The following is a 24,252-nucleotide window of genomic DNA, read 5'->3' as shown; positions in this document are numbered from 1 at the left end:
TCACCTGATCCACAGAGAATATCTCAGTAATAGTAACAGCTGTCCTATAAGGCAGACTGGTATTATCCTTACATTGCAGGTGTAGGGGGGACCATGAAGACTGTACTGAAACAAGGGTTGAACTCAGGTCTCTGCTGCTCACAACTCCGGCCTTGCATTGCATGATCTCTTATATGGGTGGAGGTCAGAAAATCAGAGCTGAAACGGAATGGTCCAGCGCTGTGCTTGTTCACCAAGGGCCTGTTATCCACTAGACCAGTGATGGCGAACCTTTTAGAGACCGAGTGCCCAAACTGCAACCCAAAACCCATTTATTTATCGCAAAGTGCCAACACGGCAATTTAACCTGAATACGGTTGCTAACTCCAGGCCGGGAAATTCCTGGAGATCTGGGGGACAGTGGAGTTTGGGGAGGGAACTGATCTGTGTAGAGCAGCGGTCGGTTGTAATCCTGGGAGATTCTGAGGCCCCAACTGGAGATTGGCAATTGTGTGCGTGTGTGTATATGTGTGTTAAGTGCCTATGAATCAAAGTCCTCCAAAAAGTCTTATATTTGGCAATCATACCAGGGAGGAATCCCTGCGACGGTGGGAAAGCAAGGCAACGTCACCGTGTTACCTCAGGATCGGCCACTTACTGCAGCCTCAGGGAAGTTGGCCAGGCCGCGCAAGCAGCAGCAGTTTTGGGTGAGAAGCGAGGGCAGAGGTTGCCCCGGCGGGACTCCTCCTCCGAGAGCAGGGCCGGGGCCAGTGCAGGCAGCCGGAGCCAGCTCCAGTCTCTCCGCCGCTCATGCCGTGCGGGATAGACGCTGGCGGCTCAAAGCAGGAGCGGCAGCTCCTGCTCGAGGAGAGCCCGGACACGCCGCCAGCCATCCCGGCCGGTCCCGGCGCCTGGGGGGTGGCCGCAGCAAGGTCACCTTCACCGCCAAGGGGGAGAGAGAGGGAAGCTCGCAGGCACCCCGGCAACGGCAAGAGGACCCGGGGAGCTCAACTTTCTCCCCCCCACCCCTCCCCTCGTGGCTGCTAAAAGAAGGAGAGGAGAGAGGCTGCCCGGTACAAGAGCTGGGGCTGCGGGTAGGGGTCGCCACCATGAGGCAGCTCGGGGGATCCCCCAGCCGCCTCTCCTGCTGCTGGTGGCTTCTTTTCTATGCTGGGGCGATGGTGCGCGTGCCCACAGAGAGGGTTCTGTGTGCCCCCTCTGGCACGCGTGCCATAGGTTCACCACCACTGCACTAGACACACCAGGTGCTCTCATCCTAGGCAAATCCAGACCCTAAAGTTCCATTGAAAGAGCCAAGGTGTCATGTAGGAAGTTAAACATAAGTACGTAAGAAAGGCCCTGCTGGATCAGACCAAGGCCCATCAAGTCCAGCAGTCTGTTCACGCAGCGGCCAACCAGGGGCCTCTAGGAAGCCCACAAACAAGACGACTGCAGCAGCATCCTGCCTGTGTTCCATAGCACCTAATGTAATTGGCTTGCTGCTCTGATACTAGAGAGAATAGGTATACATCATGACTAGTATCCACTTTGACTAGTAGCCATGGATTGCCCTATTCTCTGTGAACATGTCCACTCCCCTCTTAAAGCCTTCCAAGTTGGCAGCCATCCACCACATCCTGAGACAGGGAGTTCCACAATTTAACTATGCATTGTGTGAAGAAATGCTACCTTTTATCTGTTTTGAATCTCTCGCCCTCCAGCTTCAGCAGATGACCCCACATCCTGGTATTATAAGAGAGGGAGAACTTGCCGAGCAGATATTTTGAGGCTGCTTGTGGGAGTTTGTCAAGCAGCACTTGGCAGGGGTGAGTCAGTCATAAAATTAGTAGTTTAATCATGTTTGGGTGTATTTGGGTATCCTTCTCTGCTATCACATGCAGTAATCATTCAGAATCAAAAGGGAGTGCAGCCCATCCGCTAAGTTGTCAAAAAAGGAGATTCTCTTGGGTTCAGTTGAGACAGATTTTTTAGAAAAGGAAGGGGGGGTCCAAAGGGAGCAATTGCCTCAGGTAGTCTAAGGCAGATTTTTGGCAGCATGAGATAGACGGAACGGAGCCTAAAATGGCAGGAGTTGGACGCCGTCCCAGCTGTGCAGCGCAGAAAAGATAAAAGGGGTCAGTGGTGATGTCCGGGTGATAACGACGGCAGCATTCACAGCCAAGGGACTTGAGCGAGATGTTGTGTTTGGAGGAGGAGTGTGCCGGGGCATTTCTTGAACGTTTTTAACACGCACGACTAACAAACCAGTGTTCCTTGCTGTAAGCATAACGACTCTTTGTTTTGCCCTGTACCCCAACCGAAGCAACATCCATTCATCAGTGAAGTAGTTAGCCAGCAGCGGAGTCCATCACATATTCATACCCATATTCAATCTGTCGCCAGATCCTGCTGCTTCGCCATGCAACATACCCCTTCTTTCCTGCCTCCCCCCAAGTAAAAAATTTGGTTCATGTTCCCATAATCTTCCACCTGGGCTTCTGCAATCCCTTCTCTAGCATTTCCTTGCCTCTGCCCAAAAATAGTGCTTCCAAAATCATCCATTTCTCTCCTTGCTCAGATTCATCGCGCCCCTTCTTGCTGGGCCCTCATGCATGTTCACATCCAGCTTAAATCCTTTTATCCCTCTCATTAAAAGTGATTCAAAATCTGCCCTTATTCCCCATCCCTGCCTTTGCATCTTCAATTCTGCCGTCCTCAAGTGCCCTGAAGTCTCTTGTCTTTTAAATGACTCTCCCTGTTTTTCCAGGTTGCCTATTAAACATTAGATTACCTCGCGACACTCCAGTAGGGATACCGCCACTGTCTAAACTATTCCTCAAAACTCACCTTTTCCTTGAAATCATTGGCTTCACCAACAACAACCAAATCCCAAGTCTAATGTGACTTTGCTTGCTTCATTTTATTGCTTGCTTCCGTGGAATAGTGAGGAAAATTAGCGGCTTGTTGGTCTGTGTCGAGATGGAGGAAAATGCTTTCACAAATAATCAGATTTGTTAATAAAAGGGATTTCTGGAGGGATCACTCAACGTCGTGGGAATTTTTGTTTTTGTTTTACTTGCAAGCCCAGGAGCTGCTGCATACATGTCAATTGTGAGCGCAAATGTGTCAGAGTGGCAGGAGCGAGGGGGGGGGAGAGTTCGGAATCGCTGAACAAATCTGTTCCAATGGCTCATTTGCCATCTGTACTTCTGGATTGCCTTTTAAATCCTCCAGAGCTGGCTGAAAATTGTTCTGCAACCGTCCCGTTATTTTTGGTTTGTTTGGGAAGATGCAGATTTGGAAAGGAGAGACTTTGAAGAGCACCTATAATCTTGTGTGCCGGAGCGTGTCTTTGGTGCAGACGAGTGCTGATGGGGGCAAGGAGAGGGGGGGCTGTCTTCTAGTGAATCATTGCCTGGTTCTAGGTATGATTACTCAGAAGTAAGTTCTCTTAGTTTCAATGAGACCAGGTCAAGCTGCACATTCTGCAGGCGACCTTGGACAAGATCTCCCAATTTCAAAAAACAAAACAACTGAAATGCATACTTTGGCGCAATGGTGAAGGGGAAGGTTATTCTCTTTGCCCCCTCTCCAGTCATTTCCTTGGCACAAGTTGAACCCTCCAGGCTCCTGTTATATATCTTGTCTCACAAGGTTATGGAAGCCTCATGAGTTCATACTTGGTATGAGCCCTTATCTCAATACTATGAGCTCTGATTGGCAGTGATTCTCCAGGATCTCAGACAGAGGATGGTCTTTCCCAGCACCTGGTATCAAGTTCCTTTAACTGCAGATGCCAGAGATTGAACTTAAGGCCTTCGGTATATGTAGCATGTGCTGTGCCGGTTTTATGTTTACATTTTCCTGATAAAATGCTAGGGAGAGAAGCCATGTTTGCATCATTGAGCTCCTTGGAGGAAGGTTGATGATGATGGTAGAAAATGATATAAAAGCAGTTAAACCAGATCCTTGGTTGGAGTCATCAATACTTTTAGAGTTTAGCTTGCTCTTTATTTGTGTAAGGTTCCTTCTTTATCCACATAGCACCATCCTGTCTGAGTTCTTTTGGTCAAGCTAGAGTGTTCTCTTCCCCTTTCTTTTTCCTTTAACTGATTCTCAGCTGCTTTCAGCATTCCATGCCTCCAGGAGATTTATATAGTCCTGGTTAGTTTTTTAAGGGTCTTTTTTCTCTGTTTCTTTTGGTTAGTTTGCAAAGTCATATTTTTGTTCTGCGTTGATGTTTGTGTATGTCCTTGTTGTGCAGTTTTAGTCATCCGCGTTACTATTAGGTAATATGGCAAGGTAGCCCCATTTCCTGTAGTTGCATTGCTCAAGCTGAGTTCTTCTCAGGATAAATGTTGAACAGAATGCTGTGTGTGTGTGTGTGTGTGCATAAAGTGCCCTCAAGTCATAGCCGATTTATGACAACCCCTTATGGGGTTTTCAAGGCAAGAGACTAACAAGGTAGTTTTCCAGTGCCTTCCTCTGCATAGCAACCCTGGTATTCCTTGGCGGCCTCCCATCCAAATTCTAACCAGGGCTGACCCTGCTTAGCTTCCAAGATCTGATCAGATTGGGTTATACCATACTGCTTTCCCTGAACAGAATACTGTTGGATACAATAAATGCTTGATTGAAAGGACCAACCCTGTACCCAAGAAAGACTGTTGGGTGTTTTTTCAGTTCTGTATAAATGGATCATAAATATCACTTTGAAGGTGGTGGTTGTTTATCTTTAATGCACAGGAAAACTCATGGCTGGTAGTTTTCGACAACATGCTGTCCAGTTTTGCAATGTAACCTTTCCCTTTTCATCCATGAAGGGACCCCCTCCTTATCCAATTCACTCTAGCATCTGCATACAAAGGGCACTTGTACACATTGTAGCTGCCATTCCCTCAAGAAAAGCTATAATTATTCTTGGGCTCCATCAAAGCACTCTCCCCTCCCTCCCGCCCTGCACACATGTACATATAGACCCACACCATCCCGTGCCACAACACAAATTAGAAATGTGAGAACTCCTCTTGTTGATCAAAACATAAATTATTCTTCACAGACAGGGTGCATTGTGCTCTGGAAGAGGGTAATTGGTGCCTCCTCCCACTCCTCAAAAGGTGAACATCATAATTGGAAAAGAGAGGTGTTAGCGACTCGCTTGGGCTCGGAGGGGGGAGCATTAAAGCCTTCCCCCCCCTTCCATCATTTTCGCAGCTTCAGGGATGTCAATGGCCGTGTTATGGATTCTAATTATCAACACAGTGGGGAGGAGGGGGGGTTCTGCCCCTCCTCTTCCCTCTCTCTGGTCAAGGAGTCCTTGGTTACCCCATTGTTCTTCCTAGCGTGGTGCTGAGATACTCAAGGGGGAAGCCCACAGGAATTCTCCTTCTCGGCTCCTCGATGCCACTCTTTAGAGGTTCTCTAAAAAGAAGTGGAATTCCTCAATCTGGCCCCTTTCTCCCTAAACTGAAACACTTCATGGGTTGCCCACCTAAGCAAGAACCAGGCCACAGCTATAACCTGAACCTGGGCTGTACCACTGCAGGTTGGGGACTTGCACGGCTGAACGCATCTCCGGACAAAAAAAATTCCGTCCTCCTAGGAAGCGTGCAGGTTAAGCCAGCGTGGTGTAGTGGTTAAGAGCCGTGGTTTGGAGTGGTGGACTCTAATCTGGAGAACCAGGTGGAGGGTATACTCACCAATGGTATAGTAATTAGAGTGTCAAGCGTGGGCCATGGTGACCCGGATTCAAATCTCCATACAGCTACAAAGCTCCGTGGGTCAGTGTAATAGCCACAGGATAACCGTGGATAGCCCCTATTGTGCAATATTTATCTGTAATGCTGTCTGCATCCAATCTGTCAGCACTGTTGTGGGGGAAATATGGCATAACTGCTCTGAGGGATGCAAATGTAATTATTAATAAGCCACTAAGCTACAAATCAGGCAGTGCCCCAGTTCAAATCTCATTTCTGTCACCAGGCAAGCCACTCCCTATTAGCCTCAGTGCTAGTTGGAGGGTAAATAATACCGGCATGCAAGGCTCCTTCCACTGGCCTACCTGGCCTTGCTGTTGCCCGGCTTCTCCCTCTGACTATCAACAGCCATCCTGCAGAAGGAGAGGGAGATAAAGCGTAACGCTTCTGTGAGCCTGCTTTGGCTCATCTGAGCATAATATTAATCGTTAGCTGCCCAGGATTTTTGTTTTTGACAAAACTGTACGACAACCTTGTGAGTTATGGAAAATACATATGAAGCTGCCTTTACTAGGTCAGGCCTCCTCAGCATATTCTCTGGCTGGCAGTGGCTCTCCCAGGGCATAGGCACAAAATGGCCTTTCTAGTATCTGCTCCCTGGCCTCCTTTTAGCTGGAGCTACCAGGGACCTTCTGTATGCAAAATGCATGCCCTACCACTGAGCCACAACACCTCCCCATAAATGTTGCTATTGTTACACCTGCAAAAACCCACTGCCTCCCCTTTGTAAATCCTGTCAAGGATTATTGCCGGAAGTAATCCATGATAATCCTATCGTGCTGCCTTTTAGTCATTTGACTCCCTTGAATCACATTTCTGTAAAAAAATGTTTGCAACTAACACTATTTGATGTCCATGGTATTGGTTGCAAAAATTTTAAGTCAAAGTGGGTACAGAGAAGCGCACAATCTTTTTTTGACCCTTTCAGCTGCCGGGAATGAACCCCATCAAAGATTCAGACTTTAAATTGGTCAGTGCTTCTAAGTTTCTGTGAATTATGGTAGAGTTGTAATGTACAAAAACGGATTGTAGCTGTGGTGTCTCATAGCAAGAAAAAAAAACCCAAATGTGGTAGTAGTGTAATACGTTTTGTCAGGGCCAAGGAAATCGTAGCAAACAACTTTTTGAGTTGCCAGAATGAGAGCCAGCATGGTGTAGTGGTTAAGAGCGGTGGATTGGAGCAGTGTCACCTCTCTTCCTTCAAATCTCATCGTTTTTGCAATGCCTTTTAGGTCAGCCTTCAATCCTCACTCCAAACTGAAAAAAAGGCCAGCGTGGTGTAGTGGTTAAGAGCGGTGGTTTGGAGCGGTGGACTCTAATCTGGAGAACCAAGTTTGATTCCCCACTCCTGCACACGAAGCCAGCTGGGTGGCCTTGGGCTAGTCACATTCTCTCAGCCCCACCTACCTCACAGGGTGTCTGTTGTGGGGAGGGGGAGGGAAGGTGATTGAAAGCCGGTTTGATTCTCCCTTAAGTGGTAGAGAAAGTCGGCATATAAAAACCAACTCTTCTTCTTCACCAGACTGGATGTTCAGAATAAATCACAAAGGGCACAGTAGAAAATCTCCTTCTACAGTTTATGCGCACGCACACCGTCAAGCCACAGCTGACTTATTATGACTCTGTAGGGTTTTCAAGGCAAGAGATGTTCAGAGGTAGTTAGCCATTGCCTGCCTCCGTGTGGGCTGAGAGAGTTCTGAGAGCACAGGGACCAGCCCAAGGTCATCCAGCAGACTTCATGTGGAGGAGTGGGGAATTGAACACAGTTCTCCAGATTAGAGTCCTCTGCTCTTAACCACTACACCATGCTGACTGTGGTTTATAGCAATCTTAAAATGGCATACAGCAACTGTTGCAAACCTAATTAAATTAGATGATGCTGGATATAAAAGAGGTTTCAAGTTACACCAAAGGACTCTGGTTCCAGGAAGCACAAAAAAACTACTCTCCTTTTGCAAACCTTCTCCAGAAGCAATTCAAACTATCATCAGTACTAATTGGAATGTAAAAGTCTGTTGTAATACAGAAGCAAAGAATAACACAGTAGTCCTCATATGAGCCAAATAGGAAATTAGTTTTATGTGATTTCCTAGACAAAGATTTTATAGAAGCCAAATTATGTAGCAGTATCTAGCGGTTGGAGGGCATAAAACCTCCATAAAGTGAAGGAACATCCTCTCCCTTCTATATTTAGAATCCCTGTCTCCAAACTGATATGAAATTTTAGGAAATTTTGGGCCGCAACAAGTGTCCAAACATCGAAATCTGAATTGTGACGGTGAAATTCATCTCCCAGTTTGAATCTCTGGATCAAAATTTTACGACAACTCACTGGTTTCGATTGAATGATTACAGAATTCTCTCCGTTCTGTTGTAAGCCAGCTGTCAAATACTGATTGCTGCTGCTTGTCTGCTGTCAAACATTGGCTGTGGTTGCAAAAAAATCTTTGGCTGTCAAATGCAGAGGCTGAAGGTCAAATAGTTTCTTAGCATTGGTGCACTTGAAAATTTGCCATCCAAATTCCCAGAGACAGATTTAGAAAGAGCCAGGCCTTGTGAAAGAGCTATTAGATACCAGCTCTATAGGAATTTGTTAAGGTAAAATAATTTCTTATTGACTTAAGTTTACCTAAATAATATTATACATGAAGAATTGATTTCACATATAATACATTTATTAGGATTACTGAGTACTCACTGAAGAAGTCACTGTACGAAACAAGTGTAGACCCGGGAACTTGTTTGAATTTGTTCAAAGGAAGACTATATGTGGCTATGACAACCTACTTAAGCTCACCATTTAGTATTGGTTAAATTTTGAAGACTGGACATTTAAATTTATTGCGCAAAGACTGTATATTATATTTGGAATTTATTTTGGAATATATTATTTGACTTGTGATTTGAGGATGTACAACACAGAACAATATATGTAACACAGAACACTACCTGTTAGATTAGCTTACTGTATATATGTTTGGGACTATCACTGTCTTAACTCTGATGTGTCACTTGTAAGTTTTCTGCTTCAATTATAAATGTGAAACAACTGAAGGTGAAGTTGTATCTAAGTTGGGACTGTCCCTGGTGAATTAGCAACCTGGATATGGGTAATTTCATTTAAAGAGATTTGTTATACATTATCAACAAGCTATACTCCTAGACAAAAGGTACTACTTGACATAGGTTAGTTTTTTTGTTTGAAGGACAACATGGAATGAGGTGGGGAAAGATTGCAGAGGTCACCACAACTGGCAGCTTGTTCTGTGTTTCCAGGTGCTTTTTTTTGCCCACATCCTGTTCAATAGCTGAGCTGTTTTTCCAGGTGTGCTTTGGACACTGCCGTTTCCCTTCACAGAAAACACTTTAGTGTAGACACATAATGTCAAAGGAGCAGTTATGTGAAAAGAGCAGGTAATCACCTGTGACAATTATGCATTTATCTTTCTCCCTGCATCTGATGCCAGGGTGTTCATATCAGTTACAGATGTCCAGCCATTGTGGGGGAAAAGATGCATTTACAGTCTGAATGCAACTTTCATGCGTTTTCCTACACTAGAGGCCTTCCTAGTGACTAAACTGAGTGATACTAAACTGACGATACTAAACTGAGGCTATCTTACTTTGGTCACATTATGAGAAGACACTGGAAAAGACAATCATGCTAGGAAAAGTTGAGGGCAGCAGGAAAAGAGGAAGACCCAACAAGAGATGGATTGACTCTATAAAGGAAGCCACAGCCCTCAATTTGCAAGATCTGAGTGAGGCTGTCAAAGATAGGACATTTTGGAGGACACTGATTCATAGGGTCGCCATGAGTCAGAAGTGACTTGATGGCACTTAACACACACACACAGGCTTTCCAAGTAGGCGAGATCCATAAGCAGGGTTTAAAAAAATCTTTATAGCTATCTTGATGCTGTAAGGCATGGAGCTGGGGGAAGGAATGCCCAGGGCAGAGGGTAGGGAAGGGATGTGCCGTTGTCGTGGTGCAGGCGAGGAGCGAGGGCTGTAAGTTGTAAGCGTAGTCTGGGGAACAGTCCAAGGTCATTCACAGTGAAGGCAGAGTCCGAGATATCAATACAGGCAAGGGAAGTCCAAGGTGTTAGTCAGAGCCAGTCCAAGAAGTCAGGGTACCAGGAATCCAAAGGATAGCAGGGAAACAAGGCCGGTACACCAGGAGGTTGGTGACAAGTTGCTTGCACAACAGCCAAGCCTAACTGATGGCTTAAATCCCTTCCCCTACTGCTGTAGCAGAGCCAGCTGATGCTGATGAGGCTGAGTTTACAGGTAGTGCTTCAGCCCTGCTCTTCCTCATCACTGCTACTGGGGAGGTTCCTGTGTAAAGCCTTCAGCCTAGCACTCTGCCGTTTCTGCTGCATTGCCAGACGAACCTGTTTTCTTTTCTGCTCCAGTGGCCTTGGTGAGGCCTCTGGAGACACTGCATGTTGCAAGGTGTCAGGTCCAACTGGAGTCCTTGAGCTGGCAGGCTGCAGGCATGGCGAGTCATCTCCTGACTTTGGCTGATCCTCTATTCTGGCCTCTACTTCCTCTTCGTCAGAGGAGGTCTCTGCAGGCTGACTCTCTGCAGGCTGACTCATGACAGCCGTTCATGCATGCACTGGAGTCAGGCACTGGTGGCCAGAGGTTGCCACAATGCTGCCACATGCTCACCCGCCCCCTCGCACGCAGCAGCCTGAAGGAAGGCATGATATAAATCTATATATCGAATTGTGATGTGTGACTCCCATCTAAAAGGTAAAGGTCCCCTGTGCAAGCACCAGGTCATTCCTGACCCATGGGGTGACATCACATCCCGACATTTTCTAGGCAGACTTTGTTTACGGGGTGGTTTGCCTTCCCCAGTCATCTTCCGCAAATACCTAAATCCACGCATCGGAGGTTGGTTTCAGGTAGCTGGATCAAGGTTGACTCAGCCTTCCATCCTTCCAAGGTCAGTAAAATGAGTACCCAGCTTGCTGGGGGTAAAGGGAAGGCAATGACAAACCGCCCCGTAAAACATAGTCTGCCTAGTAAATGTTGGGATGTGACGTCACCTCATGGGTCAGGAATGACCTTCTGAATGTACCCTAAGATTTCCTGATCTTTCTTCCCCTTTTGCTCCCATGTCTGACAATTAAGATTCCAGTTCGCGCATAAAACTGCTGGCATCCCAATGCTGGGAACATATAAGGCTCGCCTGTAAATACACCAACTTAATGGGGTCATGTGATAAGTGGCTCTACAAAATTATATGCGGAAGATAATGAGAACTTTTGCTCTCTCTTCCATAATACTGGGAGATGGGATCATCCAATGAAATGGATTGGCAGTGGTGTCATGGCAGACAAAAGAAAGTACTTCTTCACATGACTTAACTCCTGGAATTAATTACCACCAGTTGTAGAGGTGGCTGTTCGCTTAGATGTCTTTAGAAGGGGCGAGGAAAAAATCATGGAGGAAATTCTCTCGACGACTTCAACCACTCGAGGCATGAAACAAAACCTCCTTTTTCAAAGGCAGTCACCCTCTTCAGACAACATATTCAGGAAGAAAATAACACGCGTAGAAGGGGAGTGAAACCAAGTGCACCGACCTACCTCCTGCCTACATGGGATTATCTGAATATAAGTATGACATATACGTACATAGGCTGTGTCCCTATGATCATGGGGAGAGGAAGCCTGTGAGAAGGCCATGTATAAACTGCATGCACATATTCCAGCAGTTGTCGAGTGTGGGACCAGCATGTTCATTCTTGTATCTCATTTGTGAATGTTATTTTTTACCCTGGATACGTCATCTGCAGAAGCCGAATATAACTGCATATCAGTTGTTGGTGAAAGGGATAGTTTCGGGAGGATAGCTATGTTGTTCTGAAGCTGAAGAGCAAGATTTGAGCGCATTAGAGACCGACAAGATTTTTCAGATCTCAGGAAGTAAGCTTTGACTGTCGAAAGCTTTTACCCCCAAAATCTTGTTGGGCTTTATGGGGCCACTGGACTCGAATCTAGCACTGGTAACTAGGGTTGCCAGGTCTAGGTTGGAAAATAACCTGGAGATTTTGGGGGTGGAGCCTGAGGGGGTGGGTTTTGGAAAGGGAGGGGCTTCAATGGGATATAATGCCATAGAGTCCACCTTCCAAAGCGGCCATTTTCTCCAGAGGAACTGATCTCTGTCACCTTACTGTTGTAATAGCGGGAGATCTCCAGCCACCACCTGGAGGATGGCAACCTTACTGGTAACTGGGAAGGGCTGTTGCCTTCATCCTGAAATGGGCTTTCTGGAAACATGAACACATGAAGCTGCCTTATACTGAATCAGACCGTTGATCCATCAAAGTCAGTATTGTCTACTCAGACCGGCAGCGGCTCTCCAGGGTCTCAGGCAGAGGTCTTTCACATCACCTACTTGCCTGGTCCCTTTAACTGGAGAGGCCGGGTACTGAACCTGGGACCTTCTGCATGCTCTACCACTGAGCCACGATCATGTGGTGGGGAGGAGATGGTAGTGATGTTGGACAACATGAACACGTTTCTCTGTTTCAGTCATCCAGACAACGTTCTTTTTTTCTTTTTGAAACCATGGCTATTGTGGGAATTGGGGCGGTTTTGTGTTGCTGGCGGTTCGCGAGTGTTAATGGTGCATGTGGTACTTCAAGCAATCGTGAGCTGGATGTGACACCCTAGATGAAATTTGGCTGCGCATGTGAACAATGTCACTTCTGTAAAGAAGGGAGGGGAGAAGCTCTTGGTGCTAACAGGAAGGTTAAACGATAACCATCACAACTGGACGCAGAATCTTGATTGAGCCCTCGAGCAGCTAATGGGGTAGAAATCGCGCTAACAAAAGACCTCGTTGCGTTCTTGTTTACTCCCTCTCCCACCTCCTTGAAGATTACGCATAACGTGCAACATTCCTGCTGGGTTTAGGCTCCGGTGGTCCAAGGCTGCATTGTCTCCCTTGTTTTAGTTTGTTTGTGTGTGTGTGTTTTTTTTATTGTTCCTGTTTCCCCGTTTCAAAGAAAGGAGAGATGGAGGCAGCGAGGAGGAGGAGGAGCGGCAGTGGGGAGGGGGCTCCGAGGAGGGAGACGTGCAGATTCATTTTGAGGCTTCATAATGCTCCACTTACACACGGCACAGCCCGAGGAAATTCACCAGATGGATGCCTGGTCATGCCGGCGGTGCAGCGGGTTAACTCCCTGGATTTGGCTTCTATCATTTCACGAGAGCGTTTACGGCACTTTACCGTGTTTATTCCCAGTCGCTCTCTGGCCCGTTGGCTTCCCCCGGCCCGCGCGCCTGTGTGTAGATTGTCAGATAAAATAGCACACCTAGTCAGCCGGAGCCCGCATTAAATATTCATTGTCTCCAATTTGTGCGTAGGTGTTGATAAATGGACCCGAAGCCAGGGAAAGGCAGCTGACTCTTTGGCAGCAGGAAAAGGCGCTTCTTTGTTGTGGGATTTCCTTATGGTTGGGGGTAAGGATGTCCCGTGGGATAGGTTGGCTAGTGCCCTCCATTCCACCCTCTCTCACACTTGCATGCACACACTCATAAAATTCCCATGCAAGATGTGCGGTTCTTGTAGCACAGTCCTTTGCATATTTGCTCATGGCTTACTCTCTGGCTAGCATTTTTATGCAGCCTTATTTTGTGTCTAAGTTATCCAAACTGTAGGGGTTGCAAAACATTACAAAAAGACCAGCAACGTTACACTGCAAACCAAAAGGTATTCTTAATTCTGTTTCCAGTACCCAGCCACCCAACTGCTCCTTTGACTGATCCACAGGATTTGGGCAACTCTGGGGGAAGAACAGTCAACAGTTTGTTGGTTGCTAGATTCTTTATTTACTAAGTTATTACATTTTTTTTTCTTACCTGCATTAAACTGGAGTAATCTACTACCCAGGGAGGCAGTGTGGTGTAGTGGTTAAGAGTGGTGGGACTCTAATCTGGAGAACTGAGTTTGATTCCCCACTTGTCCACATGAAGCCTGCTGGGTGACCTTGGGCCAGTCACAGTTCTCTTAGAACTCTCTTGGCCCACGCGAAGGCAGGCAGGCAGGCAGGCAGGCAATGGTAAACTACTTCCAAACATCTCTTGTCTTGAAATCCCTAAAGGGTCACCATAAGTCGGCTGCGGCTTGACGGTACTTAACACCCACACAATCTACCACCCATGATTCTGTGTTCATAATCTGTAACACACACTGGAACCACTGCATTATCTTTAAGAATCAGGATCAAAATATCTGCATGTGGAAAGTTAGTATGTCAAAGACAAGCCTAGAATTCTTCGTCCTGACTTGATACCTTTTCGCATCCTTCTCCTGCATTCTAAAGGGCTGGCAGATGGGTACTGTCTTGTTTTCCTGAATGTTTGAATTTGCTTGAGTGCATATGCATTGAAAGAGGGGCTAAAATCTCTCCTTTTACTACTCCAAATAGGTATGATGTTATTTTAGAAATATAACATGTGACCAATAGCTCCCACAATACTTTCAGGGTGAATGACCAGCATTCAAGTTTATTTATGGTCAAAGACCAGCAACTGTTGACATGGGGGGTTACCGCACTTGAATTCCCAGCAATGTATTAAGAGTTTGAAAATGTTATAAAAAATACTGTTCGCACTTTCTATGTATTCCCACTTATGCATTAAGAGTTTGAAAATGTTATAAAAAATACTGTTCGCACTTTGTTTGGCCCCTTTAGCTGTGAAGACGTTTTCCAACCATTTATAAGCCGTGGTATCCAAAAACCCTTTTAAAGTGATGTTTTTTACAACAGTTTCAAACTCTTAATACATCGCTGGGAATACAAAGTGCAGTAACCCCCATAGTTCCAGCCATATTAAAATTATCGGATATCACCATTGCAATAATACAGCATATCTCTGATCCAAGGTGATAAATCCTTAGTCTAAATACATGACTATTGTACTCTACTCCAATTTACGGGCAAGAACATGTCCTCATCATACACACCTGCACACAATTTGTTAATATATAACATTAGCAAAAAGTACATTTCAGACACCTATATATCTATACATTAATTATAATTAACAAGAGTGTTTAAAATTTAAGCTACCCTCTTCTGTCTTATTGAGCATGCCAGTGCACAAAATTTTTGCCACCTTAAGGGTGGTTTCATTGGAACAGTCAACAAGGAGGAAGAATGACCAACATAAAATGCAAGCAATCTAGCTACGTGGCAAAGTGGTGACGTTGTTTGTATGTGCATGTGCATTCCAGTAATTGTCCTAATGGATGGAGTAATCTGGGGGGCATCGTTCTTGGCAGGAACTTTATGTGCAATGTGGGAAGGGAATATGGCCCAGCCAGCAAGCGCCTGGAGGGCTCTGAAGAGAGGACAGGTTCTCCACGGGCTGAGAAAAGAAATTGTGGTGGAGTCTGAAGGCTGTCAACATCTTGTTTGGCAGCATGCCCTGGGTTTGCCACTGAGGTTGTTGTCATCAGGGAGCTGCATCCAGTTTGGACACCTTGAGGAAGATTCATGTGGGTAGCGCATGCCTCCCAGAAAGAAGGAGGGCATGATCACCCATGTGTGGTGTGGTGTGGTGGTTAAGAGCGGTGGACTCTAATCTGGAGAACCGGGTTGGATTTCCCACTCCTCCACATGAGCGGCGGACTCTAATCTGGTGAACCGGGTTGGTTTCCCTACTCCTGCACATGAAGCCAGCTGGGTGACCTTGGGCTAGTCACAGTTCTCTCTGAACTCTCTTAGCTCCACCTACCAGCCAGCGTGATGTAGTGGTTAAGAGCGGTGGTTTGGAGCGGCAGAGGCTAATCTGGAGAATTGGATTTGTTTCCCCACTCCTACACACGAATCCAGCTGGGTGACCTTGGGCTAGTCACTCTCTCTCAGCCTCACCTACCTCACAGGGTATCTGTTGTAGAAAGGGAAGGTCGGTTTAAATTTCCCTTAAGTGGTAGAGAAAGTCAGCATATAATAACCAACTCTTCTTCTTCTACCTCACAAGGTGTCTGTTGTGGGGAGAGGAAGGGAAGGAGATTGTAAACCAGTTTAATTCTTTTTTAAAAAAAGTAGCGAAAGTTGGCATATAAAAACCAACTCCTCCTTCTTGTACTTCGCCTTGGGAGGTTACCCTGCTGACCCCCTCCCTGTTTCCCCAACAGCAGACCCCACACAAGCCTGTGATTAGAGGCCCACCACACCAGGGCCCATATTGCATGTATTCCTCCTTCCAGTGGAAATAGCTGTAACCTTTAGCATTTGAGGAGAGACTCGCTCTCATTTTTCCACAGATTCTCACAGAGTGGAGTTTTGGACAAGGGATATTTGTAATGCAGATTTTTGCAGTTCTGGGAGAAGTTTGTTAAAAGGGTTCAGCCATGATTCTTGAGTACAGGGAAGAACATAAGAAAATCCATGCTGGATCAGACCGTCCATCAAGCCCAGCAGCCTGTTCACACAGTGGCCAACCAGGTGCCTCTAGGAAGCCCACAAACAAGACGACTGCAGCAGCATTGTCCTGCCAGTGTTCCACAGCACCTAATATAATAGGCCTGCTCCTCTGATACTAGAGAGAATAGGTTTGCATCATGACTAATATTCATTTTGACTACGGTAGTAGCCATGGATAGCACTCGCCTCCATGAACATGTCCCCTCCCTTCTTAAAGCCTTCCAAATTGGCAGCCATCCCCATACCCCGGGGCAGGGAGTTCCACAATTTAACTACCAACTTTTCTTCCCTCAGCACCTTTGGAGAGCTGAAGACTGTTCGCCTACCGAAGAAAATGGTCGGGACAGGAAGTCATCGTGGCTTTGGGTTTGTGGACTTCCTCACGAAGCAGGATGCTAAGGTAAAAACAATCCCTTCCATTCTAGTCCTTGTCATTCAGTCTGAGTGCAAGGCATTGCCAGAGGATAGTGAAAGCACCTGCGCATTTCTACTGGCTCCGGAGGTGGGGAATGTCCTGAGATGTTGCAGAAGTGACCAAACTGCCCTAGTCAGAGCACTCTCACCTTGATGTAGCTTGGCAACTTTATTTATGTATTTTAGAGCATGTATGTGCTGCCTCTCCAGAGACTTGCTTGAGTCAGCTCTCAATATATTATAATAATAATAATATCCAGTTGTAGCCCTGACCTGGATAGCCCAGGCTAGCCTGACGTCAGATCTCGGAAGCTAAGCAGGGTTGACCCTGGCAAGTAGAAGAAGAAGCAACAGAGTTGGTTTTTATAAGCCGACTTTCTCTACCACTTAAGGAAGAATCAAACCAGCTTACAATCACCTTCCTTTCCCCTCCACACAGCAGACATCCTGTGAGGTAGGTGGGGCTGAGAGAGTGTGACTAGCCCATGGTCACCCAACTTGCTTCATGTGTAGGAGTGGGAAACAAACCCGGTTCACCAGATTAGCTTCCGCCGCTCATGTGGAGGAGTGGGGAATCAAACCCGGTTCTCCAGATCAGAGTCCACCGCTCCAAGTACTTGGATGGGAGACTTCCAAGGAATACCAGGGTGACATGCAGGCAGGCAATGGCAAACCACCCTTGAAAGTCTCTTGCCTTGAAAACCCCACCAGGGGTCCCCATAAGTCAGATGTAACTTGATGGCAAAAGAATTTAAAAAAACACCCCATTCTAACCAGGGCTCCATGTGCAAGTTATTTTTAAAAAAGAAAAGAAAACGTTTGGGCGCTCTACACAGAGCTCCCTACGTCACCGGAGTTTTGGACCCACAATGTATACCTGGAGGGCTGACAGGTAACATCAGATGGAAAGGCATGACACTTGGGAAAGGGAGGACCTGTGATTCCCAAAGAAGAATGGGGATAGATGGGAGAGTGAAGAAGGGAGTAAAATCAGACTGGTGGGGGTTCAGGAAAGGCAGAAACCCAGGTCCCTGTATTCCATCCTCTTCTGCCAACATTTCGTCATCCTTGAGAGCAACCAACAGTGCTGTCCTAACAAGAGTTACACTCTTTTAAGCCAAAGGATTTAGAGTGATGTAACTCTCTTTAGGATTATGCTGCAAGGGACAGAACCCAGAGCTGAAGTGGGTTTCATGTAGATAGGAACATTAATATTAGCAGGCGTCAGAGGTGTATGTGCTCATGTGTGTGTGAGCAAGATATAACCCAGAAAGTGTCTCCAATATTCCTCTTTACTTTCTTCCAAGAGACTGGCTGGAATTTGTCTTATAGAGGAAGAATAAAGAAATGCACTTTGGGGAGGGTGGGAGGCAGAGAATGAGAGCAATGAATATTTGGAAGGAGCGATGGGAGAGAGAACTAGTGCCGGAAGGGTGTTGGAAGGGAGAGAAAGAGAATACCCCAGAGCATTGCAATAGAAAACCATGGAAATGAAGCTGGAATGGAGGGTATGCAAAGGGCTAAGGATCTTCCTGCTCCTTGCCCACCTATAGAGGTCCCCTTGCTGGTTAAGGAGAGATCTGAAAGAAGATGCCCAAGACACATATTTATTTAAAAATTTCTTGCTCATCCTTCTGCTAATAAAACACTATTCTAGACAGCTCACAACAAAGTTAAAAGCACAAAAACTGCCTCCGCCTTGATTTAATTTTCCCTTGAGATCCAGTGCAGCATAAAATTTAAATTAAAAGGTAGTTAATGCAGCATCAAAAAGCAGTAAGCAACCCAAAGCCAATAAAAGTGTGAAAACATATATTTAAAAAAAAACAACACTTGTAACAACAGTTAAAACTGAAATTAAACCAACAGACTGCAGAGAAGTTTTAAAAAATACAAAAAACAGGGCACAGTTCATTCCAATCACCCCAGAAGTCCTCTGAGAAAGTATAATCTTCACTAATCTCCAAAAGACCAGTAGCCGGGAGGAAGAAGAGTTGGTTTTTATATGCTGACTTTCTTTACCACTTAAGGGAGACTCAAACCGGCTTACAATCACCTTCCCTTCTCCTCCCCACAGCAGACACCCCATGAGGTAGGTGGGGCTGAGAGAGCTCTAACAGAACTGTGACTTGCCCAAGGTCATCCAGCTGACTTTGTGTGTAGGAGTGGGGAAACAAATCCAGTTCACCAGATTAGCGTCTGCCACGCATGTGGAGGAGTGGGGAATCAAACCCGATTCTCCAGATCAGACTCCACCGCTCCAAACCACCGCTCTTAACCACTACACCACGCTGGCTTCCCAAGGCAGAACCTCAAGGTCAGACAGTGGCCTATTCCAGACAACGTCTTATCCTTCCCCTTCCTCCAAGAACTTCAGCCTGCTAGCCCAGCAGAAAGCACAAAGGCGAGAGTGGGCAGGGGGTTGCATTTGCAGAGTTATAATTCTGGAGCCAACCATGGCTACTACTTCTCTTCCCTCTCATGTGATGGGTATCATTAGACAAAGTGGGGGAAAAACACCACAATGTGGGGACTGGAGAAGTAAATGAAGAGGCACTATTCAGGTTGATCAGTACCAGTGTGGAATCCTGGGAAATGTAACAAGGGCCTTCACTTTTGGTCCCGAGAGAAACTCTCCCAACAAAATATTTCATGGGGTGCACTCTGTACCGTTCATGATTTTATCATTTCCCCCAACCTGCTGAAGTCCATGTCCCACAGTTTCCCCCACCCCCTTTCTTACAGTTGTGGATTCTTTGGTTTTCTTTTTCTCCTGGCGAGGCAAGCAGCACAGTCCCCGAGCTATTTTAATTTTGTTTGCACAGATATGCTCATGATTACCACATGAAATAGGGTAGCTGACCGGTTTCCCGTGGAGCAGTGATCTGTGCAGCTGTTGGAAACTGGACTGCGACGTGTGGATCCTCTGCAATATTTAATCTACTCTTAACTGTTGTGTTCCAGTATTCGCGGCAGAGATCTTTGTACATATAGGGTGCGTGTGTTATCAGTGGTATTGTTGACAGAACCTCAGCTAGTGTTTGCAGGACATTTATTAGTTATAATCATATCCCTCCTTGATTTCATTTTCCCTTGAGTTCCAGTGGCACATAGTAGTAGTTAGGGTACCAAACTGAGACCCAGCTTCAAGTCCCCACTCATGAAGCTCAGTGGGAGATCTTGGGCCTGTTATTTTCTCTCAGTGTAACTAACCTTACAGGGTTGTTGGGAGGATAAAATGGAGGAGGGGGGAATCATATATGCTGAACTGAACTCCTTAGAGCAGGGGTGTCGAACTCAATTGTTACGAGGGCCAGATATGACACAAATGTCACTCGATTGAGCGGGGCTAGGCTTGCCAGGCCCTGCAGCTCCACCGGCGGGAGCTTCGCGGGGCCGTGGCGTTAGCGTGCAATGTGCGCGCGCCTGACTCGCCGCGCTCACGTGCGATGCGCCTATGTCACTTCCAGCTTAACCCGGAAGTGGCGGGGGCGCTCTAGCGATCCCGGCCAAAACTCTATAGAGTTTTAGCCAAGGGTGCTAGAGTGTCCGCGTCACTTTCAGGTTAAACCGGAAGTGACTCTTGCGCTGCGTCTGCACGCGCATGCACATTCCCGCAGCGCCTGCTGGTTCTCAGCTGGCCGGCAGGCAGCCCGGTGGATGGGGGGTAGTTTACCCGCCACCACCGGGCAATTGGCAACCCTAGGCGGGCCATGCCTCGCTAACTCAAATCAAGAGTGGGGGGCTGCTGTCTCGGCTGGCCCACAGGCTGGATAAGAGCTCTCAAGGGGCCAGATCCAGCCCACGGGCCTTATGTTTCACACCTCTGCCTTAAAGGAAGGGCTGTTTAAAAACACAATCATAACTATTCTGGCTTCTGTTGCTTTTATTGTCCATTAGGGGGTGCTGTTCTTCTTGTTTTTCCCCCCTGCAAAACTGGTAGTACTTTTTCCCCATCTCCTTTTGATCACCCCCCTTATTTACTATCAGCTCCAGTTGTCTTTTTCCACCAGGTTTCTACTTTGTTCCCAAGATCTCTGCCCTGCTTAATTACAGACACAGAAAGACGTTTTAAGCATGCACCCGCCTCTTCAAGGGACTGTGGCTTCAGTGTGCGACTGTGCACATGTGTTACGTATATGAAGGAGGGTTTTGCTTCAGTTCCCCCCCACTCCAAGTTGCCTTTCTTTACATTGACACTAACTCATTGGTGTGAACCCCCCAAAGCAGTTGATGCGGTATCGTACGGCATTAAAAACTCAGCTGGTCTCAAAAACGAGAAATCACCCATGCGGCCCTCTTACGAGAGCACAGCTGGCGCTATGGAGAATATCCTCGGCCGGGAGCTGTGATAGGTCTTTGTTTTTAGGAAGGATGGGAAATCTATCAACAGCCTAATGTTGTCGGCCTTTTGTATCCCGCTAATGGTTTTGCCTGTGGGCTGTTTGGGCCGAGTATTTAATAGGGCAACAGGGAACGAAGAGGCAGAGTGGCCCTGTCCCCCAAATTAAGAGCATTTAGATCTGCTGATCTGTAGGTCTCCTGGGAGGTGATCCCAGTGGCCTGCTTTTTTGATCTATGGCGTCCACCACTCTGGAACCCAGACGGCTGGCGCTCTCTCTCTCTCTCTCTCTCTCACACACACACACACACACACGCACACTCACGCACACACACACACACACACACACACACACTCCCCTTGCACCTGAGAGCTCACAAGGATGTGCACAGCTAGAAAGACTCCTGGGGGTGTGGAATTGTTAAGTCCCAGGTATATGGCTATTGTGGGCTTGCTGCACATGTGGGGTTTGTCTGCACATCTGCATTTAAGGCCCCCTCATGCATTCTGTTATTTTATTGGGTATGCACACATACCCAAGCCAGGGACTTGCACAGGGAGCAGCCTAAATCCCTACCCCCACCCCATATACACAGAACAGGGAAAGAAAATTTAACGATATCCCATGAGCCATAATGGTACAGTGATTAGGATATCAGCCTCAGCTCTTAACTACTAAACCACATTGGTGGTGGGGAGGCTACAAATGTATCAGAGAATCCCCCCCCCCCAGCGACCGGTACTTGGAAGTATGCTGTTTCTGATAATGCAGCTCTTTAGCCATTTCACTCAATCAGACAGCGAATAGCTCCTGACAGACCTACGCTCCACAAATGTGTGTAATCCTTTTTAAAGGCATTTCAGCCACTGGCCATCCTCCTATCTTACATAAGTAAATTTCCCAAAGTTAATTATGCACTGGATGCATGTAATTTGCTCCAGGCATCCCACCTCTCTCAGGAAGTGGGCCATGTCATTAGCTGGAGCTTTCCGTCACCTTGGGGGGAGCCAAGTCACTCGCAGCCATTCCGGATGTCGCAAACATCCGAATTCCCTCTGCACCTTTCCCACTCAGTCAGCCCTATCACGAGTGGGGGCCTGTATGTTGTGGGTTTCTCCACCTCAGCTAGGAGACACCACTGACATAGAGCACAGGCAGGGAAACTCACCTGGTGAGCTTTTCTAAACATTACCACCAGTGATTAAGAGTGGTGGTTTGGAGCTGTGGAATCTGATCTGGAGAACCGGGTTTGATTCCCCCACTCCTCTACATGAGCAGCAGAGGCTAATCCGGTGAACTGGATTTGTTTCCCCACTCCTGCACACGAAGCCAGCTGGGAGACTTTGGGCTAGTCACACTCTCTCAGCCCCACCTACCTCACAGGGTGTCTGTTGTGGGGAGGGGAAGGGAAGGTGATTCTAAGCCGGTTTGAGTCTCCCTTAAGTGCTAGAGAAAGTTGGCCTTTAAAAACCAACTCTCCTTCTTCTTCCTCAGGACAACCTCAGGAGAGTCTGAGTGCCATCTGTCAAGGTCTTCACCCTACCCATGATTGTTGTCATCTTCTTCTTCCTCTTCCTCTTCTTCCTCCTCCTCCTCCTGCTCATCTTCTTCTTCCTCCTCCTCCACCTGTGAGTTTGCATGTGTGTGAGAGAAACATGTACGTGCCACAGGGACACCAATCTCTCTAGCGAGTATAAAGCGCAGACCGGCGCTCAGACAACAGCCTTGTGATCTATCCTTGGGGCAACAGAAGCATGAGTGACAGCTGCACGTTTTGAATCTGACACAACGCTCTGCTTGGGTGAGACCTCAAGAATCTGGTGGCGCCCAGCTGTTGTGGCGCATGCACATGCAGACGGGCACATGCAACTCATTCTCCCGTATATTCTCTCTCTCTCTCTCTCTCTCTCTCTCTCTCTCTCTCTCTCTCTCTCTCTCTCTCTCCCCCCCCCCCACTTCTCTCTCCCCCCTCCCCCCCATATGATGCTGGGAAGTGAGAAATTAAAAAGTACAAATTAGCAAATGAGAACCTGCAATTAGAGCCGCAGTTGCTTGCCAGGGCTGGAATTGCTATTTCTGCCAACATAAACAGCTATCACAACTCCCTGCAGCTGACTCCTCCTTTCTCCTCTTCTCCTCCTCTCCTCCCCTCCCAGCAGTGTTTATTTAAGCCAACACGTTGCTCTGCTAATTGGTTAACATTTAATGTGAAAATAGGCCTTTTTTAAAAAAAGAAAGAAAGAAACAGCAGCAGCAAGTGGAAGCAAAATATAACCAGCCGGAGCTGCAGGAGTCACAATCTTTAGGAGAAGCAAACATAACACAACAGAATATTTCCTCCTGTTCTTTGAGGGGACAGGATTGAGAAAGAAGAAGGCACAAAAGAGGGTGGACTCCTGAGGCTTCTTTCCAATAGCAAGGAAGAATGCAAATTGGGGGGTCTTCTCATTTGCATAAGGAAGGAGAGAAAACCTGCTCATTTGGGAGGGGAAAGGTTGAACAGCAGACAAATTAGTTTCAGAGTATATTGTCTTTGGGAAGTTATAGCACAATCCTAGGCATGTATACTCAGATACGAGTCCCACTCTGTTTTATGGGGCTTCCTCCCAGGTAAGTGTGTGCAGGTTTGCAGTCTTTGTTTTGCTTGAGAGGGTTGAGAAATGGATGGTGCCTGCTGGTGATGCAGTTTCATTTTGGGGAGTATGAACCAAGAGTACTCAACCTAAGAGAGCCCCTTATACCTTCTCTGAAACATCAGAATATGGCCTTTTGGGAAGATAATTGTTTATCATCTTTTAATCCATTTTTGGCTAATATTTTTAGTTTATTGACAAGGTCTCCTATCCTGCCCTCCATTCCTAGTGTGGAACCCCAGAGTGTGTTACAATAGCTTTAAAAACAGTATAAACAAACAATTGTACAACTTACTTACATAGGCTGCATTCACATATGTTGGATAATGCGCTTTCAATGCACTTAGGAATCATTTGCAAATAGGGAAATCCAGTTGCAAACGATTGCTAAAGTGCATTGGAAGTGCATTATCCAACAGGTGTGAAAGCAGCCTTAGTATAATAAAAAAAATGACAACCCAGTTCAAATAGTAAGAAGGGTAAAGGATAAAAGAGAAGCCAACAAGTCTAAATGCAATAAAATCAGCACGAATGCCAGTAAAAGCAGCATTATTTTTAGCCAGATTCAAGGCATAAACAGTGTTTACAGAACATGCTGTGAAAGGCCAAAACTGATGGGGCCAGGCAGGCTTCTCTTGGGAGGGCATTCCAGAGCTGTATCTCTTCTACTGAGA

At 46.7% G+C, this 24,252-nt stretch overlaps 1 protein-coding gene across 1 annotated transcript in view; it reads left to right on the top strand.

Annotated features, from left to right (window-relative positions):
* Window positions 1-24,252, top strand: part of RBM19 (RNA binding motif protein 19) — a 93,298-nt gene that overhangs the window by 48,695 nt on the left and 20,351 nt on the right. Inside the window, exon 22 of the mRNA XM_056859057.1 lies at window positions 16,483-16,588. Coding sequence (XP_056715035.1) covers window positions 16,483-16,588 — 106 coding nt within the window. The remainder of the gene's footprint in view (window positions 1-16,482; window positions 16,589-24,252) is intronic.

Source organism: Euleptes europaea, chromosome 13 (assembly GCF_029931775.1).
Source record: "Euleptes europaea isolate rEulEur1 chromosome 13, rEulEur1.hap1, whole genome shotgun sequence".
Lineage (NCBI taxonomy): Eukaryota > Metazoa > Chordata > Lepidosauria > Squamata > Sphaerodactylidae > Euleptes > Euleptes europaea.
This window is presented reverse-complemented; position numbering and strand designations above follow the sequence as displayed.